The sequence below is a fragment of the Dendrobates tinctorius genome, unplaced genomic scaffold, assembly GCF_039654945.1.
Source record: "Dendrobates tinctorius isolate UK_male_01 unplaced genomic scaffold, ASM3965494v1 ptg000037l, whole genome shotgun sequence".
NCBI lineage: Eukaryota > Metazoa > Chordata > Amphibia > Anura > Dendrobatidae > Dendrobates > Dendrobates tinctorius.
The window spans coordinates 9,033,182-9,056,812 of record NW_027361705.1 but is presented as its reverse complement, the minus strand read 5'-3'; the positions used below and the strand labels follow the sequence as shown (position 1 = coordinate 9,056,812).

At 56.2% G+C, this 23,631-nt stretch overlaps 1 protein-coding gene across 2 annotated transcripts in view; it reads left to right on the top strand.

The window, feature by feature from the left end:
- Positions 1-23,631, top strand: part of BBOX1 (gamma-butyrobetaine hydroxylase 1) — a 426,402-nt gene that overhangs the window by 262,504 nt on the left and 140,267 nt on the right. For both annotated transcript variants that reach the window (XM_073573872.1, XM_073573871.1), the window contains exon 5: positions 3,358-3,463. In XM_073573872.1, coding sequence (XP_073429973.1) covers positions 3,358-3,463 — 106 coding nt within the window. The remainder of the gene's footprint in view (positions 1-3,357; positions 3,464-23,631) is intronic.

Below are 23,631 nucleotides of genomic sequence, written 5' to 3'. Positions count from 1 at the left end.
CCCAGTTTCCTAATAGCCTTGGTCGCTCTTCTCTGCACCCGCTCCAGTTCAGCTATGTCTTTCTTATACACCGGAGACCAGAACTGTACACAGCATTCTAAGTGTGGTCGCACTAGTGACTAGTGACATATATATAGGTAAAATTATGTTCTCCTCATGAGCATCTATGCCTCTTTTAATGCATCCCATTATTTTATTTGCCTTTGCAGCAGCTGCCTGACACTCGCCACTAAATGCGAGTTTGTCGTCCATCCATACACCCTGGTCTTTTTCAGTGACAGTTTCGCCCAGTGATTTACAATTAAGCACATAATTATACATCTTGTTTGTTCTACCCAAGTGCATGACCTTATATTTATCCCCATTAAAGCTCATTTGCCATTTATCGGCCCAAGCTTCTAGTTTACATAAATCCTCCTGTAATATAAAATTATCCTCCTCTGTATTGATTACCCTGCAGAGTTTAGTGTCATCTGCAAATATTGAAAGTCTACTCTCTATGCCACCTACAAGGTCATTAATAAATATGTTAAAAAGAAGCTGGCCCAATGCTGACCCCTGTGGTGCCCCATTGCTAACCGTTCCAGAGGTGTCAGCTCTGGCTCTCCTGGGGATCGTATGATATTGTAATATCATCCGGTCCCTTCAGACTGTGAGCAGGTTGCGAGATGCAGTGACGGACAGGAGGCAGATCAAGGGTTAACAACTTTAATAACAAGATAATACTCCACGCAGGGAGGTAATGGGTTAAACAGGGGAATAAACAGTATTATTGCAAAAGGATATGCAGAGTTCAAGAATAAATGATCAATTTTCGGTGGTTCTTGTGAAACACTTGTGTCAGAAGTTCCTCAAACTGTGACTCTTGCTCGGAAGTCAACGGTGCCGGCAACGGTTTTCATAGTGTCTTTTCCAATTGGGTCCTGTGGGCAACAGTGCCCTGTCTTCTTATGGCAGCTGTTGGTCTCCGGTACCTTCCACTGAGACTAGTCCATATACTGCAATTGCTGACAAGGGTTCAGGCCACAGTCTTGTACGAGCCCAACGTGGCTTTTCAAATATACACTGGTGGAGTCAGGGCGCAAATGTCAGTCCCGTTCCCAGTCACTCTTATGTGGCACGTGCACTGTACTTACGGACACAGACCATACATCTGGTAGTCACCGCGCTCACACTGTATGTCTCCTTCTCTCTGGTCCCCACGGCTGATGGCAGGAGATGACGGACACTGACCTGCGCATGACGGGTGCTCCCAGCATGGAGCACTTCTCTCACTGGCTGCAGCTGAACACACCGCTTCCCTGAGCGCAACAGTCCCTCTCTCTGGATTGCTGCAGCACTCCCGGTTTCTATCTTTCTCTGGTGTGGTCCCTTTACAGTAGATATGGGCTGCTGCAGTGCCGGTACTTGGTGGGGGAAGGGGAAGTCGAGGGCGCTGCTCACCTCTCTGCATGCTGCCTTGAGTTTGCGCCAAACTGCTCTGCTGTGCGTGCTTTCTCCTTTTATCTCCCTGCCCCCCTCAGTAAGGAGGATGGTCCGCCTCACTAGAGCTTCCCTCAGGCAACAGGGGAAGGTCTGCCTCGCTAAAGCTTCCCCCCAGGCAACAGAGGATGCAGCCTCGAAAGTTCCAGCCCCAGCATGCAGGCACCCACGGTCCAGCTGTCCCCCTTACAAGACAATCAGCATTGGGTTCATTTTTCACAACTTTGAAATAATCACATACATCCAGAGGGAGAAAGGGTGAAACACAGAGATTGAGAAGGGGTTGTCCAAATATTGTACAACTCTTTAAAGATTAGCAATTTGATTCACACCGCCCTTGTTCAGTGTCCATTGTGATTCTCTGTGGAGCAGCCGGTCTCCACTTCATGGCCTAGATTTTAGGCCCAGCATCGTGGAGGCCTTAATTACATACTAAGTCATGCAATGTCATGACGCTGTGCGAGGCCTGACTACGTCACCAAGGATGTCGGGTGAAACTTGGCTGCCACAGAGAACTGGACTCCAGACCACTGCAGCATATACTGAATTGCTCAGTCAGCTCTACTTTCTATGTAGCAGACTGGCGCTTCCTCTCCTGCTGTCCAGCTCATGGCAGAGGTAAAGAGCAGCATAGAATATGTAGTATTGTATTATAGAAAGGAATGGCATCTTCCAATCACTCATCCTTTGGCACTTTATGTTAAATGTTGTTCCAAGTTATTATAGCCCAGGAAATATCATTACATTTTAAAAATATTATCCGAGGCCATTATAACTATTATAACCAGGCTATTATCCGAGGCCATTTTATTGTAGACTCTGCATACTACTTTAAGCTACGGTACCTTTCGGCTTATGTATGGACTCATATTTATTTTGAAAGGTACTTGGAACATGCTGGCAAAACTGTGAGCAAACTGCAGCTCTCATCACATTCACTGAGTGGTCACATACTGTACATACACATGGAGCATGCACATTTCCCAACAGAGTATCACTTATTCATGTTTTTTTTTCTCAAGTGAAAAAAAAAAAGAAATGTGCTGCACATTCCAAAATATGTTGAGAATTTTTTTTCTTGGGCATGAATATGAGAGACTCTTGAGATTATTTAAAGGAAACCTGTCACCTAATTCATGCTGGCCAAACCACGTGAATCAGAGCCTGGCTGAATGATTGCAGCAAGTAATATATTTCTCAAAAATGCTCCGGCGTTTTAGAGGAACTACATTTGAAAATATCTGAGAGTAGTTGAGCTCTGCCTCTGGCCAGCTCTTCCCAGCACTGCTAGACATTATTGACAGATGTCTCACATATCAAGAGCCTGTCAATCACCTAAAAAAGAGCTAGCTGGCTCTGGACTAGTCTTGTCTCCAGCTGTAGTCCCAGGCCAGATAGTTAAAGTATATCTTCTCTGAAACATTGGAGTATATTTTTTCTGAAACTGTGTAATTTCGGGGGTTTCTTTTACACTTTTGGTACTTGTTTGGTTCCTGGTGCTTTTTTCATGCATTTTACCCATTAGCTTCTTTATAGGACTAAGCTTTGCAATTCAAAAGTAAATGTTTATTGACAGATTTTCAATAGTTGGATCCTCTAACCAATAGTATCTAACATCCATTACTCAGGATGTGCAAAAAAAGTCTCAGCTATAGTATAATAGTATCAAGTTCTTGTAAAGTCTGGAAATACCTATTAATCCCTACTAAAGAAATATTTTTCTGTAAAGTCAGGAAATATCAGATTGTTCAACACAAGGGCCAAATGGCCAAATTGCATCCATCTGTAGAGCATGGAGTGGAGGGTCTTCATCATGTGTTATCAAAAAAATTGAAACGTTTCACAATTCCTTATTAATGTCAGCTTCTTTCGCAGATACACTTGGCAAGTTCAAGATAAGATTGATGCAAATAATGTTGCCTATACATCCGGAAAACTAAGTCTTCATACTGACTACCCTGCTCTACAGTATCCTCCTGGGGTAAGTACTCTAATGCTTAATGAATACTATGGGGAGTTGAAAGTATAATGGTATTAAATTTATATCCTCTACCAAGAAAAATACAGTTGTAGAACATGACAACTTCACAGAATGCCATCAAAACATCAATAAATCATGGTGAAAGAAAGAATGCAAACTCCAAATTAGCATAACTAATGCGATTTCAAGGAAAAACAATAAAAGAGGGGAAAATGAAAATGCCGAGAAAATTTTGGAAAACATATAAAGTGAGAGGCATCATGATTTATTGATGTTTTTCATGGCATTCTGTGAAGTTGTCATGTTTTTGTCTAGTGTGGTTGTGATTGCTCGGCTACTTAGCTGGGCTGTACAATTGTAGAACACTTGAAAAGGAACGTAAGAAAGTGGTCCAGGTAAAAGCAAAAATAACAAAAAGACAACCGTCTATTACATATTGCCCCCATACACACTGTGTTCTTCCCTAGTAGTGAGTATGAGGGGCCTGTACATGATACACTTCCATTGTACTGTCTTTTTAGGCTCTGAGCTAAGGAAAGGCAAAAAGACAAAAACTAAAGTAACCTTTTGTAAAAAAAAACCCAAAAAACTCGGAGGTACAGTATGGAATTATAAATGCAAATGTGTCTAGCTATGTGTATGAGGGCCTTCAATTCTAGAAAAATTATTTGTCGCGATTTCACATGTTTCTGGGATGCAGTTACTGACAGCTTGTAAGAGGGTGAACTGTGATTATACCAGGAGAGAACTAGGACCCTGTGGTCTTTGCCTGCTGCATCTAAGAGCAGGTGCTGCGAGTGCCTGGGAATCTGTGTGTGCTGGGGGGTGGGGCCTAGTGTGGGCTGTCTAGAGCTGTAAGGGAAGCTTCCAGAAGAGGAAGAGAGACTGCCCTGAAAGATACTGTGTGTGGAGCAGCTTGTAAGAAGCAAAGAGATTGAACGCTGTAGGAGACTGTGTACTGCAACCCTTCATATTGGGAGCCTGAGACCTTGCTGTAGAACAAAGACTGATTGTTCCTGAGAGCTGTGTGACTATGGAGCTCATTGGAGTCCCTGTTGTGATGAGCTAAGAAGCCATATTGGACAGACATTTTATACAGAAACAGACGTATTGCTTCTAGGAGAATTTGTGAGGACTACAGGAGAAGAGACAGCATCTTGAGGCTACAGAACTATAAGTCCCCGACGTTTGGGCTCGGCACTGGCCAACTAGACCAGGAACCTTGTGTTGCTGCAACCGACTGGAGCACAATATTTGGGACTGGCTGCAGCCTATGCAATCTATATGCCTGAGAGGAGACTTGCCTCAGGTTAAAGGTACCATAGTCATAGATACCCGGGTATCCCTAGTTATAGTGGTTTGAAAAAACCACTATATTGTAATCCGAACGCTGCTAACTTCTTCTTCTTCTTCTTCTTCTTCTTCTTCTTCTTCTTCTTCTTCTTCTTCTTCTTCTTCTTCTTCTTCTTCTTCTTCTTCTTCTTCTTCTTCTTCTTCTTCTTCTTCTTCATTATTATTATTATTATAGTGGTTTGAAAAAAACATTATATTGTAATCCGAACGCTGCTAACTTATTATAGTGGTTTGAAAAAACCACTATATTGTAATCCGAACGCTGCTAACTTCTTCTTCTTCTTCTTCTAATTATTATTATTAAGTTGATTTCCGCAATTAATGCAGCCCGAACCGCTACACGCACAGACGCCGTTGAGGTGTTGTTTCGAAGCCAGCGTCCACGAGAGGTGTGCTAAGTATTTTTCGTGTCGATCGGATTTGTAGTTTTTGCTCAAATTGCGTTTGAAAATTTTTTTTCCCGTCATTGGAATGCACTGGCTCCAATGCTTTTCAATGGGTAATGGCAAAACGTGCCCTGAGGCGATTGAAATGGCAGTTGAGCTCATTGATATGCGCAGGCAGACCCAGTTACTATGCCAACGCCTACGAACGTCACATGACATCCCAAGGACAGAGATTCTGCCACATAATATCAGCTCTTAAAGTGAAACCCACAGCACAAATGCAAATCTAGCTTCATCACATGACACATGCCCCTGAGATAGTGGATTTAGAAACCCAGTGAGCCACCCTGGCTCTTAAAGGGCCGACGTGCCACAGTGATTCTTAAAGGGCCAGCGCACCGAAATGAGTCTTAAAGGGCCGGCGCGCCAAATCGAAAGCTGAGTGACCCCGGCCTCCAAATCGGAGGCTGAACCACCCCGGACTCCAAATCGGAGGTTGAGCCACCCTGGCCTCCAAATCGGACCCAGTGTGGCCCCGCTCAAAAAATCAGACCCAGAGTAGCACAGCCCACCAAATCGGATCCTGAGGGGCCCCGCCCACCAAATCAGACTCCCGAGTGGCCCCGCCCACCAAATCGGACCCTGAAGGGCCCCGTCCACCAAATCGGACCCTGAGGAGCCCCGCCCACCAAATCAGACCATGAGAAGCCCCGCCCACCAAATCGGACCCAGAGTGACCCCGCCCACCAAATCGAACCCTGAAGGGCCCCGCCGATCAAATCGGACCCAGAGTGGCCCCGCCTACCAAATCGGACCCTGAGGGGCCCCGCCCATCAAATCGGACCCTGAGGGGCCCCGCCCACCAAATCGGAACCTGAGGGGCCCCGCCCACCAAATCGGAACCTGAGGTGCCCCGCCCAACAAATCGGTCCCAGGGGCCCCGCCCACCAAATCGGACCCAGAGGGGCCCCGCCCAACAAATCGGTCCCAGAGGCCCCGCCCACCAAATCGGACCATGAGGGGCCCCGCCCACCAAATCAGACCATGAGGGGCACCGCCCACTAAATCGGACCATGAGGGGCACCGCCCACCGAAATGGACCCAGGGGGCTCAACCCACAAAATCAGACCCTAAGGGGCCCCACCCACAAAATCGGACCCTGAGTGGGCCCGGCCACAAAATCAGACCCTGAGGGGCCCCAACCACAAAATCGGACCCTGAGAGACCCCGGCCACAAAATCGAACCTAGAGGGGCCCCAGTCACAAAATCAGACCCTAAGGGGCCCAGGTCACGAAATCGGACCCTGAGGGGCCCCACCCACAAAATCAGACCCTGAGGGGCCCCGCCCACCAAATTAGACCCTGATGGGCCCCACCCTTAAAATCAGACCCTGAGGGGCCCCAACCACAAAATCAGACCCTGAGGGGCCCCAGCCACAAAATCGGACTCTGAGGGGCCCCACCCACAAAATCGGACCCTGAGGGGCCCCACCCACAAATCCAGACCCTGAGGGGAACCGGCCACAAAATCGGACCCTGAGAGACCCCGGCCACAAAATCGGACCCTGAGGGGCCCCAACCACAAAATCGGACCCTGAGGGGCCCCAGTCACAAAATCGGACCCTGAGTGGCCCCACCCACAAAATCAGAACCTGAGGGGCCCCAACCACAAAATCAGAACCTGAGGGGCCCAACCCACAAAATCAGACCATGAGGGACCCCACCCACAAAATCGGACCCTGAGGGGCCCCGCCCACCAAATTAGACCCTGAGGGGCCCCACCCTCAAAATCGGTCGCTGAGGGGCCCCACCCACAAAATCGGACCCTGAGAGACCCCGGCCACAAAATCGAACCCAGAGGGGCCTCAGTCACAAAATCAGACCCTAAGGGGCCCCGGCCACAAAATTGGACCCTGAGGGGCCTCACCCACAAAATCAGACCCTGAGGGACCCCAGCCACAAAATCGGACCCTGAGGGACCCCAGCCACAAAATCGGACCCTGAGGGGCCCCACCCACAAAATCAGACCCTGTGGGGCCCCAGTCACAAAATCGGACCCTGATGGGCCCCAGCCACAAAATCAGACACTGAGGGGCCCCAGCCACAAAATCGGACCCTGAGGGGCCCCACCCACAAAATCGGACCCTGAGGGGCCCCACCCACAAAATCAGACCCTGAGGGGCCCCACCCTCAAAATCAGACCCTGAGGGGCCACAGCCACAAAATCAGACCATGAGGGGCCCCAGCCACAAAATCGGACCCTGAGGGGCCCCACCCACAAAATCTGACCCGGATGGGCCCCACCCACAAATCCAGACCCTGAGGGGCCCCAGCCACAAAATCGGACCCTGAGAGACCCCGGCCACAAAATCGGACCCTGAGGGGCCCCAACCACAAAATCGGACCCTGAGGGGCCCCAACCACAAAATCAGACCCTGAGGGGCCCCAACCACAAAATCAGACCCTGAGGAGCCCCGGTCACAAAATCGGACCCTGAGGGGCCCCAGCCACAAAATCAGACCCTGAGGGACCCCAGCCACAAAATCAGACCCTGAGGGGCCCCAGCCACAAAATCGGACCCTGAGGGGCCCCAGCCACAAAATCGGACCCTGAGGGGCCCCACCCACAAAATCGGACCCTGAGGGGCCCCGCCCACCAAATTAGACCTTGAGGGGCCCCACCCTCAAAATCGGTCCCTGAGGGGCCCCGGCCAAAAATCGGACCCTGAGGGGCCCCACCCGCAAAATCGGACCCTGAGGGGCCCCGGCCACAAAATCGGACCCTGAGGGGCCCCATCTGCAAAATCGGACCCTGAGGGGCCCCACCCGCAAAATCGGACCCTGAGGGGCCCCACCTGCAAAATCGGACCCTGAGGGGATCCACCCGCAAAATCGGACCCTGAGGGGCCCCGGCCCCAAAAATCGGACCCTGAGGGGCCCCAACCGCAAAATCGGACCCTGAGAGGCACCGGCTACAAAATCGGACCCTGAGGGGCCCCGGACACAAAATCGGACCCTGAGGGGCCCCGGCCACAAAATCGGACCCTGAGGGGCCCAACCCACAAAATCAGACTCAGTGTCCCCGCCCACCAAATTGGACCCTGAAGGGCCCCATCCACCAAATCGGACCCAAAGTGGCCCCGCCCACCAAATTGGACCCTGAGGGGCCCCGCCCACCAAATTGGACCCTGAGGGGCCCCGCCCACCAAATTGGACCCTGAGGGGCCCCGCCCACCAAATCGGACCCTGAGGGGCCCCGCCCACTAAATCGGATTCTGAAAGGCCCCAACCACAAAATCGGACCCTGAGGGTCCCCGCTGACCAAATTGAACTCTGAGGGGCCCCACCCACCAAATCGGACCATGAGGGGCACCGCCCACTAAATCGGACCCAGAGTGGCCCCGCCCACCAAAATGGACCCAGGGGGCTCCACTCACAAAATCGGACCCTGAGGGGCCCTACCCACAAAATCGGACCCTGAGGGGCCCCAACCACAAAATCGGACCCTGATGGGCCCCGGCCACAAAATCGGACCCTGAGGGGCCCTGGCCACAAAATCGGACCCTGAGGGACCCCACCTACAAAATTGAACCCTGAGGGGCCCCAACCACAAAATCGGATCCTGAGGGGCCCCACCCACAAAATCGGACCCTGAGGGGCCCCACCCACAAAATTGGACCCTCAGGGCCCCGGCCACAAAATCGGACCCTGAGGGACCCCGGCCAAAAAATCAGATCCTGAGGGGCCCCACCCACAAAATCGGACTCTGAGGGGCCCCACCCACAAAATCGGACCCTGAGGGGCCCCACCCACAAATCCAGACCCTGAGGGGACCTGGCCACAAAATCGGACCCTGAGGGGCCCTGCCCACCAAATCGGACCCTGAGGGGCCCCGCCCACTAAATCGGATTCTGAAATGCCCCAACCACAAAATCGGACCCTGAGGGGCCCCGCTGACCAAATTGAACTCTGAGGGGCCCCGCCCACCAAATCGGACCCAGAGTGGCCCGCCTACCAAATCAGACCTAGAGTGGCCCCGCTCACCAAATAGGACCCGGAGGGGCCCCACCCACCAAATCGGACCCTGAGGGGCCCCACCCACCAAATCAGACCCTGAGGGGCCCCGCTCACTAAATCGGACCCTGAGGGGCCCCGCTCACCAAATCGGACCCTGAGGGGCCCCGGCCACAAAATTGGACCCTGAGGGGCCCCACCCACAAGATTGGACCCTGAGGGGCCCCGGCCACAAGATTGGACCCTGAGGGGCCCCACCCACAAAATCGGGCCCCGAGGGCCCCACCCACAAAATCGGACCCTGAGGCCAAAGTGGCCCCTGAGAGGCACCCACAGTTAAAACGGATCCTGAGTTGAAAGTCTTGCAGGTGCAGCAGGCAAGTCTCTCTTAAAGGGGCAGCCTGGGCAGCATTTCAAACCACTATCTGTACTTCCTTCAGGAAATACACATCTAGTTATAGTGGTTTGAAAAAACCACTATATTGTAATTATAGTGGTTTGAAAAAACCACTATATTGTAATCCGAACGCTGCTAACTTATTCTTCTTCTTCTTATTATTATTATTATTAAGTTGATTTCCGCAATTAATACAGCCCGAACCGCTACACGCACAGACTCCGTTGAGGTTTCGTTTCGAAGTCAGCGCCCATGAGAGGTGTGCTAAGTATTTTTCGTGTCGATCAGATTTGTAGTTTTTGCGCAATTTGTGTTCGAAAAATTTTTTTCACGTCATTGGAATGCACTGTCTCCAATGCATTTGAATGGGGAAATGGCAAAACATGCCCTGAGGCGATTGAAATGGCAGTTGAGCTCATTGATATGCGCAGGCAGACCCAGTTACTATGCCAACGCCTACGAACGTCACATGACATCTCCAGAACAGGGCTTCTGCCACATAATATCACCTCTTAAAGCGAAACCCACAGCACAAATGCAAATCTAGCTTCATCACATGACACATGCCCCTGAGAGAGAATGTGCGCCAAAGTGTATTTAGAAGCCCAGTGAGCCAAACTGGCTCTTAAAGGGCCGAAGTGCAAAAGTGACTGTTAAAGGGCCGGCGCACCGAAATGAGTCTTAAAGGGCCAACACGCCAAATCGAAAGCTGAGTGACCACAGGCTCCAAATGGGAGGCTGATCGACCCCCCCGGCCTCCAAATCGGAGGCTGAGCCACCCCGGCCTCCAAATTAGAGGTTGAGCCACCCCGGCCTCCAAATCGGAGGCTGAGCCACCCCGGCCTCCAGATCGAAGGCTGAGCCACCCCGGCCTCCAAATTGGAGGCTGAGCCACCCCGGCCTCCAAATCGGAGGCTGAGCCACCCCGGCCTCCAAATCGGAGGGTGATTGACCCCGGCCTTCAAATCGGAGGCTGAGCCACCCCGGCCTCCAAATCGGAGGCTGAGCCACCCCGGCCTCCAAATCGGAGGCTGAGCCACCCCGGCCTCCAAATCGGAGGCTGAGCCACCCCGGCCTCCAAATCGGAGGCTGAGCCACCCCGGCCTCCAAATCGGAGGCTGAGCCACCCCGGCCTCCAAATCGGAGGCTGAGCCACCCCGGCCTCCAAATCGGAGGCTGAGCCACCCCGGCCTCCAAATCGGAGGCTGAGCCACCCCGGCCTCCAAATCGGAGGCTGAGCCACCCCGGCCTCCAAATCGGAGGCTGAGCCACCCCGGCCTCCAAATCGGAGGCTGAGCCACCCCGGCCTCCAAATCGGAGGCTGAGCCACCCCGGCCTCCAAATAGGAGGCTGAGCCACCCCGGCCTCCAAATCGGAGGCTGAGCCACCCCGGCCTCCAAATCGGAGGCTGAGCCACCCCGGCCTCCAAATCGGAGGCTGAGCCACCCCGGCCTCCAAATCGGAGGCTCATCGACCCCGGCCTCCACATCAGAGGCTTTTTGACCTCGGCCTCCAAATCGGAAGCTCAACGACCCCGGCCTCCAAATTGGAGGCTGAGCGACCCCAGCCTCCAAATCTTACCCAGAGTGGTCCCGCCCACCAAATTGGACCCAGAGTGGTCCCGCCCACCAAATTGGACCCAGAGGGGCTCCGCCCACAAAATCAGACCCAGAGGGGCCCCTGCCACAAAATCAGACCCTGAGGGGCCGCGGCCACAAAATCGGACCCTGATGGGCCACAGTCACAAAATTGGACCCTGATAGGCCCCGGCCACAAAATCGGACCCTGAGGGGCCCCAACCACAAAATCGGACCCTGAGGGGACCCAACCACAAAATCGGACCCTGAGAGGCCCCGCCCACCAAATTGGACCCAGAGTGGTCCCGCCCACCAAATCGGACCCAGAGGGGCCCCACCCACAAAATCGTACCCAGAGGGGCCCCTGCCACAAAATCGTACCCTGAGGGGCCGCGGCTACAAAATCAGACCCTGAGGGGCCGCGGCCACAAAATCGGACCCTGAGTGGCCCCAACCACAAAATCAGACCCTGAGGGGACCCAACCACAAAATCGGACCCTGAGGGGCCCCTGACACAAAATCGGACCCTGAGGGGCCCCGGCCACAAAATCGGACCCTGAGGGGCCCTGCCCACCAAATTGGACCCTGAGGGGCCCCGCCCACCAAATCAGACCCTGAGAGGTCCCACCCACAAAATCGGACCCTGACGGGCCCCGGCCACAAAATCGGACCCTGAGGGGCCCCACCTGCAAAATTGGACCCTGAGGGGTTCCGGCCGCAAAAATCGGATCCTGATTGGCCCCGGCCACAAAATCGGACCCTGAGGGGCCCCAGCCACAAAATCGGACCTTGAGGGGCCCCACCCACCAAATCAGACCCTGAGGGGCCCCGGCCACCAAATCGGACCCTGAGGGGCCCCGGCCACCAAATCGGACCCTGAGTGGCCCCGCCACAAAATCGGACCCTGAGGGGCCCCACCCAAAAAATCGGACCCTGAGGGGCCCCACCCACAAAATCAGGCCCTGAGGGGCCCCACCCACAAAATCAGACCATGAGGCCAAAGTGGCCCCTGAGAGGCACCCACAGTTAAATCGTATCCTGAGTTGAAAGTCTTGCAGGGGCAGCAGGCAAGTCTCTCTTAAAGGGGCAGCCCGGGCACCATTTCAAACCACTATCTGTACTTCCTTCAGGAAATACACATCTAGTATTAATGTTGTAATCCGAACGCTGCTAACTTTTTCTTTTTATTCAGTTGATTTCCGCAATTAATGCGGCCCGAACCGCTTCACGCACAGACTCCATTGAGGTGTCATTTCGAAGCCAGCGTCCACAAGAGGTGTGCTAAGTATTTTTCGTGTCGATCGGATTTGTAGTTTTTGCACAATTTGCGTTTGAAATTTTTTTTTCCCGTCATTGGAATGCATGTCTCAATGCTTTTCAAAGGGCAACTTAAAACGTGCCGTGAGGCAATTCAAATGGCAGTAAAGCTCATTGATATGCGCAGGCACATCCATTTACTATGCCAACGCCTACGAACGTCACATGACGCCCCCAGGACAGAGCTTCTGGCACATAATATCAGCTCTTAAAGCGAAGCCCACAGCACAAATGCAAATCTAGCTTCATCACATGAAGCATGCCCCTGAGAGAGAATGTGCGCCAAAGTGGATTTAGAAGCCCAGTGAGCCACCCTGTCTCTAAAACGGCTGACGCGCAAAAGTGATTCTTAAAGGGCCAGCGCGCCAAATCGAAAACTGAGTGACCCCAGGCTCCAAATCGGAGGCTTAGCCACCCCGGCCTCCAAATTGGAGGCTGATCGACCCGGGCCTCCAAATCGGACCCAGCGTGGCCCCGCTCAAGAAATCAGACCCAGAGGGGCTCCGCTCACCAAATCAGACCCAGAGTGGCCCCGCCCAGAAAATCGGCCCCAGAGTAACCCCGTCCACCAAATCGGCCGCCAAATGCCCCGCCCACCAAACCGGCCCCCAAGTGGCCCCGCCCACCAAACCGGCCCCCAAGTGGCCCCGTCCACCAAATCGGGCCCCGAGTGGCCCCGTCCACCAAATCGGGCCCCGAGTGGCCCCACCCACCATATCGGCCCCCGAGTGGCCCCGCCCACCAAAACGGCCCCCGAGTGGCCCCGCCCACCAAAACGACCCCCGAGTGGCCCCGCCCACCAAATCGGGCCCCGAGTGGCCCCGCCCACCAAATTGGACCCAGAAGGGCTCCGCCCACAAAATCAGACCCTAAGGGGCCTCACCCACAAAATCGGACCCTGAGGGGCCCCGGCCACAAAATCAGACCCTGAGGGGCCCCAACAAAATCAGACTGAGGGGCCCCAACAAAATCAGACTGAGGGGCCCCAACAAAATCAGACCCTGAGGGGCCTTGGCCACAAAATCGGACCCTGAGGGGCCCCGGTCACAAAATCGGACCCTGAGGGGCACCAGCCACAAAATCGGACCCTGAGGGGCCCCAACCACAAAATCGGACCCTGAGGGGTCCCAACCACAAAATCGGACCCTGAGGGGCCCAACCCACAAAATCGGACCCTGAGGGGCCCTGGCCAGAAAATCGGACCCTGAGGGGCCCCGCCCACCAAATCAGACCCAGAGTGGCCCCACCCACAAAATCAGACCCTGAGGAGCCCCGGCCACAAAATCAGACCCAGGGGGCCCCACCCACACAATCAGACCCTGAGGGGCTCTGGCCACAAAATCGGACCCTGAGGGGCCCCTCCCACAAAATCGGACCCTGAAGGGTTCCGGCCACAAAATCGGACCCTGAGGGCGGGGCGCCACAAAATCGGACCCTGAGGGGCCCCAACCACCAAATCAGACCCTGAGGGGCCCTGGCCACAAAATCGGACCCTGAGGGGCCCCACCCACCAAATCAGCCCCTGAGGGGCCCCGGCCACCAAATCAGACCCTGAGGGGCCCCACCCACCAAATCGGACCCTGAGGTGCCCCGGCCACAAATTCGGACCCTGAGGGGCCCCACCCACAAAATCGGGCCCTGAGGGGCCCCGGCCACCAAATCAGACCCTGAGGGGCCCCACCCACCAAATCGGACCCTGAGGTGCCCCGGCCACAAATTCGGACCCTGAGGGGCCCCACCCACAAAATCGGACCCTGAGGCCAAAGTGGCCCCTGAGAGGCACCCACAGTTAAAACGGATCCTGAGTTGAAAGTCTTGCAGGGGCAGCAGGCAAGTCTCTCTTAAAGGGGTAGCCTGGGCACCATTTCAAACCACTATCTGTTCTTCCTTCAGGAAATACACATCTAGTATTATTATTACTATTCAGTTGATTTCCGCAATTAATACAGCCCGAACCGCTACATGCACAGACTCCGTTGAGGTGTCGTTTCGAAGCCAGCGTCCATGAGAGGTGTGCTAAGTATTTTTCGTGTCGATCGGATTTGAAGTTTTTGCGCAATTTGCGTTTGAAATTTTTTTTTCCCGTCATTGGAATGCACTGTCTCAATGCATTTGAATGGGAAACTTAAAACGTGCCCTGAGGAGATTGAAATGGCAATAAAGCTCATTGATATGCGCAGGCACACCCAGTTACTATGCCAACACCTACGAACGTCACATGATGCCCCCAAGACAGAGCTTCTGCCACATAATATCAGCTCTTAAAGCGAAACCCACAGCACAAATGCAAATCTAGCTTCATCACATGACACATGCCCCTGAGAGAGAATGTGCGCTCCCGCCCACCAAATCGGACCCTGAGGGGCCACGCCCACCAAATCAGACCCTGAGGGGCCCCGCCCACCAAATCGGACCCTGAGGGGCCCCGCTCACCAAATCGGACCCTGATGGGCCCCGCTCACCAAATCGAACTCTGAGGGGCCCTGCTCACCAAATTGGACCCTGAGGGGCCCCGCTCACCAAATCAGACCCTGAGGGGCCCCGCCCACCAAATCAGACCCTGAGGGGCCCTGCTCACCAAATCGGACCCTGAGGGGCCCCGCCCACCAAATCGGACCACGATGGGCCCCGCCCACCAAATCGGATTCTGAAGGGCCCCAACCACAAAATCGGACCCTGATGGGCCCCACCCACAAAATCAGACCCTGAGGGGCCCCAACCACAAATTCGGACCCTGAGGAGCTCCACCCACCAAATCGGACCCTAAGGGGCCCCGCCCACCAAATTGGACCCAGAGTGGCCCCGCCCACCAAATCAGACCCAGGGGGCCCCACCCACAAAATTGGACCCTGAAGGGCACCAGCCACAAAATCGGACCCTGAGAGGCCCCACCCACCAATTCGGACCCTGAGGGGCCCCGGCCAAAAAATCGGACCCTGAGGGGCCACAACCACCAAATCGGACCCTGAGGCACCCCACCCGAAAAATCGGACCCAGAGGCCAAAGTGGTCCCTGAGAGGCACCCACAGGTAAAACGGATCCTGAGTTGAAAGTCTTGCAGGGGCAGCAGGCAAGTCTCTCTTAAAGGGGCATCCCGGGCACCATTTCAAACCAATATCTGTACTTCCTTCAGGAAATACACATCTAGTTATAGTGGTTTGAAAAAACAACTATATTGTAATCCGAACGCTGCTAACTTATTCTTCTTCTTATTTTCCAGTTGATTTCCGCAATTAATGCGGCCCGAACCGCTACACGCACAGACGCCGTTGAGGTGTCGTTTCGAAGCCAGCGTCCATGAGAGGTGTGCTAAGTATTTTTCGTGTCAATCGAATTTGTAGTTTTTGCGCAATTTGCGCTTGAAAATTTTTTTTCCCGTCATTGGAATGCACTGTCTCCAATGCTTGTCATTGGGAAATGGCAAAACGTGCCCTGAGGCGATTGAAATGACAGTTGAGCTCATTGATATGCGCAGGCAGACCCAGTTACTATGCCAACGCCTACGAACGTCACATGACGCCCCGAGGACAGAGCTTCTGCCACATAATATCAGCTCTTAAAGCAAAACCCACAGCACAAATGCAAATCTAGCTTCATCACATGACACATGCCCCTGAGAGAGAATGTCCGCCAAAGTGTATTTAGAAGCCCAGTGAGCCAGCTGGCTCTTAAAGGGCCGAAGCGCCAAAGTGATTCTTAAAGGGCCGCCGCACCGAAATGAGTGTTAAAGGGCCGACGCGCCAAATCGAAAGCTGAGTGACCCCAGGCTCCAAATCGGAGGCTGAGCCACCCCGGCCTCCAAATCGGAGGCTGAACCACCCCAGCCTCCAAATCGGAGGCTGAGCCACCCTGGCCACCAAATCAGACTTAGAGTGGCCCCGCCCACCAAATCGTACCCTGAAGGGGCCCGTCCACCAAATCGGACCCTGAGGAGCCCCGCCCACCAAATCGGACCCTGAGGAGCCCCGCCCACCAAATCGGACCCAGAGTGACCCCGCCCACCAAATCGGACCCTGAAGGGCCCCACCCACCAAATCGGACCCAGAGTGGCCCCGCCCACCAAAATGGACCCAGGGGGCTCCACCCACAAAATCAGACCCTAAAGGGCCCCACCCACAAAATCGGACCCTGAGTGGGCCTGGCCACAAAATCAGACCCTGAGGGGTCCCAACCACAAAATCGGACCCTGAGAGACCCCGGCCACAAAATCGAACCTAGAGGGGCCCCAGTCACAAAATAGGACCCTGAGGGTCCCCAACCACAAAATCAGACCCTGAGGTGCCCCGGTCACAAAATCAGACCCTGAGGGGCCTCACCCACAAAATCATACCCTGAGGGGCCCCACCCACAAAACCAGACCCTGAGGGGCCCCACCCACAAAATCAGACCCTGAGGGGCCCCAGTCACAAAATCAGACCCTGAGGGACCCCAGCCACAAAATCGGACCCTGAGAGACCCCGGCCACAAAATCGAACCCAGAGGGGCCCCAGTCACAAAATCAGACCCTAAAGGGCCCTGGTCACAAAATCGAACCCTGAGGGGCCCCACCCACAAAATCAGACCCTGAGGGACCCCAGCCACAAAATCGGACCCTGAGCGGCCCCACCCACAAAATCGGACCATGAGGGGACCCACCCACAAATCCGGACCCTGATGGGCCCCGGCCACAAAATCGGACCCTTAGAGACCCCGGCCACAAAATCAGACCCTGAGGGGCCCCAACCACAAAATCAGACCCTGAGGGTCCCCGGTCACAAAATCGGACCCTGAGGGGCCCCACCCACAAAATCGGACCCTGAGGGGCCCCAGCCACAAAATCGGACCCTGAGGGGCCCCAACCACAAAATCGGACCCTGAGGTGCCCCGGTCACAAAATCGGACCCTGAGGGGCCCCACCCACAAAATCGAACCCAGAGGGGCGCCAGTCACAAAATCAGACACTAAGGGGCCCCGGTCACAAAATCGGACCCTGAGGGGCCCCACCCACAAAATCAAACCCAGAGGGGCCCCAGTCAAAAAATCAGACAATAAGGGGCCCCGGTCACAAAATCGGACCCTGAGGGGCCCCACCCACAAAATCAGACCCTGAGGGACCCCAGCCACAAATTCGGACCCTGAGAGACCCCGGCCACAAAATCGGACCCTGAGGGGCCCCAACCACAAAATCAGACCCTGAGGATTCCCGGTCACAAAATCGGACCCTGAGGGGCCCCACCCACAAAATCAGACCCTGAGTGGGCCCGGCCACAAAATCAGACCCTGAGGGGCCCCAACCACAAAATCGGACCCTGAGAGACCCCGGCCACAATATCGAAACTAGAGGGGCCCCAGTCACAAAATAGGACCCTGAGGGTCCCCAACCACAAAATCAGACCCTGAGGTGCCCCGGTCACAAAATCGGACCCTGAGGGGCCTCACCCACAAAATCAGACCCTGAGGGGCCCCACCCACAAAATCAGACCCTGAGGGGCCGCACCCACAAAATCAGACCCTGAGGGGCCCCAGTCACAAAATCAGACCCTGAGGGACCCCAGCCACAAAATAGGACCCTGAGAGACCCCGGCCACAAAATCGAACCCAGAGGGGCCCCAGTCACAAAATCAGACCCTAAGGGGCCCTGGTCACAAAATCGAACCCTGAGGGGCCCCACCCACAAAATCGGACCCTGAGGGGCCCCACCCACAAAATCGGACCCTGAGGGGCCCCAGCCACAAAATCGGACCCTGAGGGGCCCCAACCACAAAATCGGACCCTGAGGTGCCCCGGTCACAAAATCGGACCCTGAGGGGCCCCACCCACAAAATCGAACCCAGAGGGGCGCCAGTCACAAAATCAGACACTAAGGGGCCCCGGTCACAAAATCGGACCCTGAGGGGCCCCACCCACAAAATCAAACCCAGAGGGGCCCCAGTCAAAAAATCAGACAATAAGGGGCCCCGGTCACAAAATCGGACCCTGAGGGGCCCCACCCACAAAATCAGACCCTGAGGGACCCCAGCCACAAATTCGGACCCTGAGAGACCCCGGCCACAAAATCGGACCCTGAGGGGCCCCAACCACAAAATCAGACCCTGAGGATTCCCGGTCACAAAATCGGACCCTGAGGGGCCCCACCCACAAAATCAGACCCTGAGTGGGCCCGGCCACAAAATCAGACCCTGAGGGGCCCCAACCACAAAATCGGACCCTGAGAGACCCCGGCCACAATATCGAAACTAGAGGGGCCCCAGTCACAAAATAGGACCCTGAGGGTCCCCAACCACAAAATCAGACCCTGAGGTGCCCCGGTCACAAAATCGGACCCTGAGGGGCCTCACCCACAAAATCAGACCCTGAGGGGCCCCACCCACAAAATCAGACCCTGAGGGGCCGCACCCACAAAATCAGACCCTGAGGGGCCCCAGTCACAAAATCAGACCCTGAGGGACCCCAGCCACAAAATAGGACCCTGAGAGACCCCGGCCACAAAATCGAACCCAGAGGGGCCCCAGTCACAAAATCAGACCCTAAGGGGCCCTGGTCACAAAATCGAACCCTGAGGGGCCCCACCCACAAAATCAGACCCTGAGGGACCCCACCCACAAAATCGTACCCTGAGCGGCCCCACCCACAAAATCGGACCCTGAGGGGACCCACCCACAAATCCGGACCCTGAGGGGCCCCGGCCACAAAATCGGACCCTTAGAGACCCCGGCCACAAAATCGGACCCTGAGGGGCCCCAACCACAAGATCAGACCCTGAGGGTCCCCGGTCACAAAATCGGACCCTGAGGGGCCCCACCCACAAAATCAGACCCTGAGGGGCCCCAGCCACAAAATCGGACCCTGAGGGGCCCCAACCACAAAATCGGACCCTGAGGTGCCCCAGTCACAAAATCGGACCCTGAGGGGCCCCACCCACAAAATCAAACCCAGAGGGGCCCCAGTCACAAAATCAGACACTAAGGGGCCCCGGTCACAAAATCTGACCCTGAGGGGCCCCACCCACAAAATCAAACCCAGAGGGGCCCCAGTCACAAAATCAGACAATAAGGGGCCCCGGTCACAAAATCGGACCCTGAGGGGCCCCACCCACAAAATCAGACCCTGAGGGACCCCAGCCACAAAATCGGACCCTGAGAGACCCCGGCCACAAAATCGGACCCTGAGGGGCCCCAACCACAAAATCAGACCCTGAGGATTCCCGGTCACAAAATCGGACCCTGAGGGGCCCCACCCACGAAATCAGACCCTGAGGGGCCCCAGCCACAAAATCAGACCCTGAGGGGCCCCAGCCACAAAATGGAACCCTGAGGGGCCCCACCCACAAAATCGGACCCTGAGGGGCCCCATCCACCAAATTAGACCCTGAGGGGCCCCACCCACAAAATCGGACCCTGAGGGGCCCCAACCACAAAATAAGACCCTGAGGGTCCCCGGTCACAAAATCGGACCCTGAGGGGCCCCACCCACAAAATCAGACCCTGAGGGGCCCCAGCCACAAAATCAGACCCTGAAGGGCCCCAGCCACAAAATCGAACCCTGAGGGGCCCCACCCACAAAACCGGACTCTGAGGGGCCCTGTCCACAAAATCGGACCCTGTGGGGCCCTGCCCACCAAATTAGACCCTGAGGGGTCCCACCCACAAAATCAGACCCTGAGGGGCCCCAGCCACAAAATCAGACCCTGAGGGGCACCAGCCACAAAATCGGACCCTGAGGGGCCCCACCCACAAAATCGGACCCTGAGGGGCCCCGGTCACAAAATCGGACCCTGAAGGGCCCCAACCACAAAATCAGACCCGGAGGGACCCCAGCCACAAAATCAGACCCTGAGGGGCCCCAGCCACAAAATCGGACCCTGAGGGGCCCCACCCACAAAATTGGACCCTGAGAGGCCCCACCCACAAAATCGGACCCTGAGGGGACCCGCCCACCAAATTGGACCCTGAGGGGCCTCACCCTCAAAATCGGACCCTGAGGGACCCCGGCCACAAAATCGGACCCTGAGGGGCCCCGGCCACAAAATCGGACCCTGAGGGGCCCCGGCCACAAAATCGGACACTGAGGGGCCCCGGCCAGAAAATCGGACCCTGAGGGGCCACACCCGCAAAATCGGACCCTGAGGGGCCCCACCCACAAAATCGGACCCTAAGGGGCCCCACCCGCAAAATCGGACCTTGAGGGGCCCCGGCCACAAAATCGGACCCTGAGGGGGCCCGGCCACGAAATCGGACCCTGAGAAGCCCCACCCACAAAATTGGACCATAAGGGGCCCCACCCACAAAATCGGACCCTGAGGGGCCCCACCCACAAAATCGGACCCTGAGGGGCCCCAACCACAAAACCGGAACCTGAGGGGCCCCAACCACAAAATCGGACCCTGAGGGGCCCTGGCCACAAAATCAGACCCTGAGGGCCCCGGCAACAAAATCGGACCCTGAGGGGCCCCGGCCACAAAATCGGACCCTGAGGGGTTCCGGCCACAAAATCGGACCCTGAGGGGCCCCACCCACAAAATCAGACCCTGAGGGGCCCCGGCCATAAAATCAGACCCTGAGGGGCCGTCGACCATAAAATCGGACCCTGAGGGGCCCCGGCCACAAAACCGTACCCTGAGGGGCCCCGGCCATAAAATCAGACCCTGAGGGGCCCCGACCATAAAATCGGACCCTGAGGGGCCCCGGCCACCAAATCGTACCCTGAGGGGCCCCACCCACAAAATCAGACCCTGAGGGGCCCCGGCCATAAAATCAGACTCTTAGGGGCCCCGACCATAAAATCGGACCCTGAGGGGCCCGGCCCACCAAATCGGACCCTGAGGGGCCCCGCCCACCAAATCGGACCCTGAGGGGCACTGCCCACTAAATCGGACCGAGAGAGGCCACGCCCACCAAAATGGACCCAGGGGGCTCCACCCACAAAATCAGACCCTAAGGGGCCCCACCCACAAAATCGGACCCTGAGTAGACCCGGCCACAAAATCAGACCCTGAGGGGTCCCAACCACAAAATCGGACCCTGAGGGGCCCCGGCCACAAAATCGGACCCTGAGGGGCCCCGGCCACAAAATCGGACCCTGAGGGGCCCCGGCCACAAAATCGGAACCTGGAGGGCCCCGGCCACAAAATCGGACCCTGAGGGGCCCCGGCCACAAAACCGTACCCTGAGGGGCCCCGGCCATAAAATCAGACCCTGAGGGGCCCCGACCATAAAATCGGACCCTGAGGGGCCCCGGCCACCAAATCGTACCCTGAGGGGCCCCACCCACAAAATCAGACCCTGAGGGGCCCCGGCCATAAAATCAGACTCTTAGGGGCCCCGACCATAAAATCGGACCCTGAGGGGCCCGGCCCACCAAATCGGACCCTGAGGGGCCCCGCCCACCAAATCGGACCCTGAGGGGCACTGCCCACTAAATCGGACCGAGAGAGGCCACGCCCACCAAAATGGACCCAGGGGGCTCCACCCACAAAATCAGACCCTAAGGGGCCCCACCCACAAAATCGGACCCTGAGTAGACCCGGCCACAAAATCAGACGCTGAGGGGTCCCAACCACAAAATCGGACCCTGAGGGGCCCCGGCCACAAAATCGGACCCTGAGGGGCCCATCCACAAAATCGGACCCTGAGGGGCCCCAGCCACAAAATCGGACCCTGAGGGGCCCCGGCCACGAAATCGGACACTGAGGGGCGCTGGCCACAAAATCAGACCCTGAGGGGCCCCAACCACGAAATCAAACCCTGAGGGGCCCCAACCACAAAATCGGACCCTGAGGGGCCCTGGCCCAAAATCAGACCCTGAGGGCCCCGGCAACAAAATCGGACCCTGAGGGGCCCCGGCCACAAAATCGGACCCTGAGGGGTTCCGGCCACAAAATCGGACCCTGAGGGGCCCCACCCACAAAATCAGACCCTGAGGGGCCCCGGCCATAAAATCGGACCCTGAGGGGCCCCGACCATAAAATCGGACCCTGAGGGGCCCCGGCCATAAAATCAGACCCTGAGTGGCCCCGACCATAAAATCGGACCCTGAGGGGCCCCGGCCATAAAATCAGACCCTGAGTGGCCCCGACCATAAAATCGGACCCTGAGGGGCCCCGGCCACCAAATCGTACCCTGAGGGGCCCCACCCACAAAATCAGACCCTGAGGGGCCCCGGCCATAAAATCAGACTCTTAGGGGCCCCGACCATAAAATCGGACCCTGAGGGGCCCGGCCCACCAAATCGGACCCTGAGGGGCACTGTCCACTAAATCGGACCGAGAGAGGCCATGCCCACCAAAATGGACCCAGGGGGCTCCACCCACAAAATCAGACCCTAAGGGGCCCCACCCACAAAATCGGACCCTGAGTAGACCCGGCCACAAAATCAGACCCTGAGGGGTCCCAACCACAAAATCGGACCCTGAGGGGGCCCCGGCCACAAAATCGGACCCTGAGGGGCCCCGGCCACAAAATCGGACCCTGAGGGGCACCGGCCACAAAATCGGAACCTGGAGGGCCCTGGCCCAAAATCAGACCCTGAGGGCCCCGGCAACAAAATCGGACCCTGAGGGGCCCCGGCCACAAAATCGGACCCTGAGGGGCCCCGGCCACAAAATCGGAACCTGGAGGGCCCCGGCCACAAAATCGTACCCTGAGCGGCCCATCCACAAAATCGGACCCTGAGGGGCCCCAGCCACAAAATCGGACCCTGAGGGGCCCCGGCCACGAAATCGGACACAGAGGGGCGCTGGCCACAAAATCAGACCCTGAGGGGCCCCAACCACGAAATCAAACCCTGAGGGGCCCCAACCACAAAATCGGACCCTGAGGGGCCCCAACCACAAAATCGGACCCTGAGCGGCCCATCCACAAAATCGGACCCTGAGGGGCCCCAGCCACAAAATCGGACCCTGAGGGGCCCCGGCCACGAAATCGGACCCTGAGGGGCCCCGGTCACGAAATCGGACACTGAGGAGCGCTGGCCACGAAATCAGACCCTGAGGGGCACCAACCACGAAATCAGACCCTGAGGGGCCCCAACCACAAAATCGGACCCTGAGGGGCCCCAACCACAAAATCGGACCCTGAGGGGCCCCGGCCACAAAATCGGACCCTGAGAGACCCGGCCACAAAATAGAACCCAGAGGGGCCCCGCCCAC